Source organism: Crocodylus porosus, unplaced genomic scaffold (assembly GCF_001723895.1).
Source record: "Crocodylus porosus isolate Cpor-Errol unplaced genomic scaffold, CroPor_comp1, whole genome shotgun sequence".
NCBI classification, from domain to species: domain Eukaryota; kingdom Metazoa; phylum Chordata; order Crocodylia; family Crocodylidae; genus Crocodylus; species Crocodylus porosus.
The window spans coordinates 229635322-229641696 of record NW_017728886.1 but is presented as its reverse complement, the minus strand read 5'-3'; the positions used below and the strand labels follow the sequence as shown (position 1 = coordinate 229641696).

General features: G+C 41.9%; 1 protein-coding gene across 2 annotated transcripts in view; it reads right to left on the bottom strand.

Moving 5' to 3' along the window:
• Positions 1-6375, bottom strand: part of TMEM67 (transmembrane protein 67) — a 44442-nt gene that overhangs the window by 5658 nt on the left and 32409 nt on the right. For both annotated transcript variants that reach the window (XM_019550494.1, XM_019550501.1), the window contains 4 exons: positions 5746-5885; positions 2508-2648; positions 1959-2039; positions 444-560 (listed from right to left, as the gene is read on the bottom strand). In XM_019550494.1, the coding sequence (XP_019406039.1) occupies positions 444-560; positions 1959-2039; positions 2508-2648; positions 5746-5885 (479 nt within the window). The remainder of the gene's footprint in view (positions 1-443; positions 561-1958; positions 2040-2507; positions 2649-5745; positions 5886-6375) is intronic.

The window sequence follows — 6375 nt, the reverse complement described above, 5'->3', positions numbered from 1 at the left end:
AGTTCGAGTGGCCAGGGTCTGGAACGGGCTCCCAAGGGAGGTGGTGCTCTCCCCTACCCTGGGGGTCTTCAAGCGAAGGCTGGATGTGTATCTGGCTGGGGTAATGTAGGCCCAGCACTCTCCTGCTTATGCAGGGGGTCGGACTCGATCTATTGAGGTCCCTTCCGACCCTAGCATCTATGAATCTATAGCAGAAATATGATACCTAATTAACTGAGAAATAAATATATTTTAGAATAGCTGGAGTTTTATAGCATGGACATCAGTCTTTGCATCAGCAGAACTAATGTGACAATTTGTTTTCTCAGGACAAACCATCACACTTCTCTCCCCATGAGTTCAATACAGTACCCAAGTGTGCACCCACAATCACACATTATGCATAGAATTATATACAAAAAAGTTAGGAAACAGGGATAAAAAGATTAATTTCCTTTTCATACCGCTTCTCTTTTTAGGTTCATATTCATTTCTTCCATATTGGTATCGGCATGTCCATGCACAGACCGACCATGGATATAATATCCAAAGCAGCTGTGTGACAAGAGAAATACTGAAATCTAAAAAATAAAAGAAAGAGGCTGAAAAACAATTTTTTAATACATTATTTCAAAACTTTAAGGGCAGTGATGGAGACCAACAATGACAGCCTTACTTCATGTACAAAATAGGCAGTGATTTAGGACAGTGGTGCTCAACCTATGCCTCCTGGGCCAGATAAGTGGTACAGGGTCAGTATGCAGGCTGCATCCAGTGTGGGGTTGGTGTGCCGATGTGATATGGTAAATGGGCCAAGCCCCAGGCTCTAGATCTGGGCAAAGCATCCACACAGGTCCATGCCATCTGGCTTCCAGGGCTCCTCACAGGTCCAGAAATTGACTATAGCTGTGGCAATTAACACTTCTACCACTCTCCTACTGCCAAGTTTCCAGATGCATAGGAGGACACATTAAAATATGTGGCAGAAAAATGTCTGGCAACAATTTATAAGCAATATTTAAAGTTTCACTTGAGTCAGAGATCTGTTGTCATCAGTTCTAGAGTTCAGATTATTAACAAGCAAGTGCCAAAAGCTATTCTTTTTTTAAAAAAAGTTCTAGTCAGGAACTTTGAAAAAAAATCTCCAACTTCTATTCTCAGACAAGAGACGAAAAAAAATAAGTCTGATTGTTTTAGGTCAACTCCCACTGATCTAGGCAGTGGACACTGTTCATTTATACCATAAAACATGGGTTCTTAAAACCACCTTGATCTACTCCATGTAGGAAACATGGATCTAGATTCAGTTCTCAAACTCCGAAAGCCAGCAAAATTTTTATGGAGAAAGTAAATGCATAGGAGGAGGGCTTAAAAATGGAAAAGTACTCCATGCTAGAAATGGGGTTGCTGCAACGCAAAGTCTCAAAGTCAGAGGATTTAAATTGGGGAACTGCGAGGAACTCAGGTGGAAGACACTAAATGAGAATGCAAGGGAAAAATGGCACAGTTCATAGGAAAGGAAACTAAGGGACAAGAAAAACTCACAGCAGAAACTGTAACCATGAAAATATTAGCAGAGAGGGTCTAGAAGGAAAGAGCCCCATAGTACAAAAAACGCAGAGGTACGATAAATGGGCTCCAGGCTTTTCTTCTGTCCTGATTTGTTATTGCTTGATTCCCAAACATGGCCATGAAGAATCAGTTGCAAGAATATTCTAGAGACATATATCTAAAGCCTTATATGATATTTATAAGTGATCACTTTTTAGAAAATAAGCCTCATTAAACAAATAATATGAAGTCTTCTTGTAGGACACAGTAGAACAAAACAAAACAAATCTGCAAACGTCTCATGAGCTGGTTAAGGATATTAATTTGAGGAACCTCTAAAACCACACAAAATAAAATTTCTTAACATTCTCTAATCTATTAAGCCATTAAAAATACCAATAGCAGGAATAAGATAAAAAAGTACTTACATTGCTCATAGAGCATAAATCAACAAATTGTCTTATTTTATCTTCTATGAATCTCTCATAGAACATAGCAAAAAATATCATCTGGAAAAAAAAAAAAAAAAAACCAGAATTTTTCGTATTAATACATGAGCTTTGATTTCGTTTTTGTCTACAGTGCAGCTGGCTTAGCAGTGCATAATTCACATATGACAAACTGGAATTGTCAGCTGTCCCTGGGCTCAGTTAAACTGGACTACCAAGGAGCAAAGCTCTAGCAATTGCTTGTTTTTAAAACTTGAAACCAACTCAACAGGATTGAAAAAAACTAAAGGTGGTAGAGAACTGAAGATGGCAACCCGAAGACAAGATCTTCCAAGTCTGTGAGATCCTCTGAGAGTCTGACCAAATTTTAAAGTGATAACACGCAAAATAAGCTGCAGGTCCATTATATGGCAAAGCACCTTTCACACAAGCTTACAGCTTTGCTGAACAGGGAGGGGGTATTGATGTTTTTAAGTCAAATATCTGTAAGTGCTTTGATAATTCAAATCACATGTACTAGAATTGTACCTGTAACATGGCAATGACAAGCCAGACAGCAGAAGACACACCAAATCTCAGAATGCAGCTCCAGGGAGCGATGTAACTCTCGCTGTTTCTTGTCAGACTTGAAGAGGAATCCATTAGAGCCAGGTTTGAAAACCCCACAACCTGAAGAGATTAAAAGAAAATCTAAAAGCTTCATTGGGGTAGACAAATACAGCAAGGAATAGCACTGGTAAAGGCTCTGCTGTTTTGACTGTAACTTCATCTTTACAGTGGTTGCGACAGGACGGGAACTTGGGTCGCCGTGCTTCTCCTTAATTACCATTTATACCGCGCCAAGCTGCCTATCTGCACCTCACAATCTCGCCTACCACATCTTTGGTCTTATGTGAATTATAGGGAAGCTACCTTTAGTCTTCCTGGCCATGGTTCTCCTGTCCTATACTGGGCCCGTATTCCCGAATGGGGTTCAGGTGCACCCCAGCCTTATGGGCTCTGCATGGCTCCAACTACCCCTGTACCATGCCCCAAGCCTCGCGGATGTACTGGGCGTTCTTCAGTCTTATAAGATGCCTTCTCACTGCCCTCTCTCTCAGGGCTTCTCGCACTGCCCACCCTCTGGGGCTGGGGCTCCTACACTGATGTGGTTCCCATATGAGGCCTTCTCCATCCCTTTATAGCCTCACCCGGTCCTCCGGTCTTACAACAACAACAAAACAATAACACAAGCCCCTGGGCTATAACACAAAGCTAAACCGCTCGGCTAACCTCCTTTGAGTCGCCTTCTGTGGATGTTCCATCCTTCATTAGCATAACTGGCTGCTCGCATTCATGCCCTTCCCCTTTGCTTAGTCAGACAACACTCCTTCTCCTTGGCTGCCAGCTGAGAACCCCTCTCTCAGCCTCCAGCCTGTGCTTTATAGAAGTCAGCCCTGCCCCTTCCGGTCAGCTGACTCAACAGGTGTGGGTCCCTAGCCCCTCCTGGTTGCCCTGGCAGCCGGCACCTGGTGGCCATTCCTGCTCTTCAAGTAGCAGGCACCTCTGCCCTGCTACAGTGGTAAAGTAAGCTTAAGTGGGCTTACATTTAACTTAAGTAGTAAAATTACAAAAAAGCAGATGCTGGGAATGCTAACACATGCATTATAACAGTTCAATTATGTGAACCATTACTTGTATTTATTTTGAAAGCTCAGCTGTCAACAGGCTAATACTTTGGACAACTCAAAAGTGCTTTTTATTGAGAGAATCAATACAACTTTTTTTTTTTGAAAATTCTTCCCTGCTAAGTTAGTGTAAGAATTTTTTTTCAAAAAAAAAAAAAAGGATATTTCCCCCAATTTCTTCATAGCGGAATCAATTTTATTGAGGCTAACCTAAAAAAAAAGGGAAGAGCTAAAATTTCAGCCCAAGAAGTTAAAGTTATGCAGATAAGAAGCATCTGACAAGTTGAATTAAAAGTGCATTAGCAATCTTAATTAGTCTTGTTACTAGAGAGCCATTTCTACCACTTGCATGTTACAGACAGAGCAGGTAGCAATGCCTGTAAGTTAAGAGTTTTTCCCACATTTTCCTTTGTAACTCCCCATTTTCAATTGCTTATAAATCAAGCTTCAATCTGAGAGTGTTTGCATATCAGTTTTCTATGCCAAGCTGAATTTTTGTGGAAAATTTCAGCAAAAACATTCACTTGTCTTTCAGAATGAAGTTAAGAGGAAACACATCCATTTGCCCATGAAAATAAAATACTTCAATTGCCTCGTTGGGATGTTTTGGGGCAGGGATGTGAAATTCAGCAGGAGGTGCTCTTTGGGTCAGGGATTTTGCCATCCCCAAGAAAATCTGCCCAAATTACGAGCCTTTGAGAGAAACCTCAAGATTTGTGTTCTGTAGAGACGTGTTCATATGAACCAACTCCATTCTCCCAAGGTTCTGCACCGAATATGATTCAACCCAGAACTAAACATACAAGGGTTGAACCGGACTTTTTTCTGCTTCTGTTTTGTTTGTGCTCCCAATGCTTCTCCAAATGCTGCCTGTCCAATGGCATAAAAACTTGGTCTTTTCCATTTACATTCCATTAACCATGGTGGAGGACTAGACAAACCTCCTAGCAAGACTTCTTACTTGAAATGTCAAATTTTGAGCAATAAAGTAGTACTCCCCTTCCTGGGTCAGGGATTGTATGTAATGCTCCCCCTGCGACAGACCATGGGTAAAGGAGTATAGGATAGGAAACTGAACCCAGACTTCCCTTGTAGCAATGAATAGCACTGCCACCAGGTACCTAAATTAGTCCTCTCCTATCTTTAGATAAATGCTATGGCGAAAAGTAGAAATACTGCATGGAGAAAACAGCAAAAAATGCTAAATCAAGCAGAAGCATTACAACATGGAAACCAAAATACTACATTGAACAACACATTCCTCACTAGTAATTGTAAGATAAGTTTCCTATGTTTATATTTACATGAGAAAGTTCTTCTGGCCAAGAGCAGCCAATAGTACCGAGTTGCCAAATCATGCACACACTACTGTGTTTACGCTGGCACTACAGTGCCTCACTGAATATCTGTCAGCTGAAAGCAAGGTACTTCATCGGTAGCATCCCACTGAATTCTGTGGCACCTTCTGAAACCAGGAAACCAGTGGGATTTAGAAACAACACATTACAGGAAGTTGATGTCACACTGACTGGAATGTGGGTGCTTGGGGTCCACCTCCCATAATGCCTTTTTCTTCACAGCTTCCTTTACACAGGGATGTCAAAAATAGAAATGACCAGGTAATTTCACTTCCCAGTTCACAAAGATCGCTTGATAGCTACTGCTCAAATTTAATATGGGCAACGAAGGAGACTATTCTGGGATAAGGAGAGCACTAGAGATAGTTTTGTAGATTACTGAATAATTGAATGCATACAGAAAGAGCCGAAAGACAAAATAAAAATGCTGTTACCACATACAGCCTTAGATAGCTAGAGTTCATGACTCCCTTAATCCATTCAAGAACATTTTACCAATGAATGACATTTCAATCTGTAAAATAATTAAGGGAGGTCTTTTTTAAACAAGTTCCCATAATGGAATATTTCAGTGATACAAGTGGTAAGGTATACAATGGTCCATAGCAAAACAGTGGTTTCTTTTACCAGGTCTTCTTTTTCAAGTGAATGTTTGAAAGTCATCCATCACTTCTTTGGGGTTGCTAACATCAACAAACTACCTTTCAAGTTATAGAAAGAATATAAATATTTAAAAAATACCTCCAGAAAGAAAAGAACTGCAAGTACTTGAAAGAGTGGATTTATTTTTCTCACAGTCTGAATTTCATTCCATTCATTGGCTAGAAAATATGTCCTCCAGATGCTCACAGGTGCAGTAGCACTTCTAATGCCACCTTCACCTAAAAATTAAAAATGGAGTAAAACTTTAGATTTTTATACTTTGAAGGTGCTTCCAGATGACAGCATGTGATTGTGATGCTGCAAGAGACATATGCCAGAACAAAAAAACCATTCCCCAAGCCGCAAATTTGCAGCATGGGGGCAAAATTAGATCCCTGGCCAGGGGTCAAAAAATACCCCAGGCAAAAAAAGCAGGGCAGGACTGAGGCAATGGAGGCTCAGGTCCTCCACAGAGCTGCTCTGGCAGCCAGCCAGAGTATCTCTACAGCTGGGCCCTTGCCCTGGTGGTGAAGCATGCTGCCTGCCTGTGCAGGGCAGGCAGTGTGTCAGCTTCAGGGAGCTGGACCGGGGCTCTGTACCAGGAGGCAGGTGGTGAGGGGAGCTGGAGGAGGAGGGAGGGGACCATGGGGGTATCCCTGCTGGCCCCATCCCCGCCCTCTCCCCCAGCCCCTCGGATTGCTGCCCCACCTGGCCCCATCCCGCGCCTTC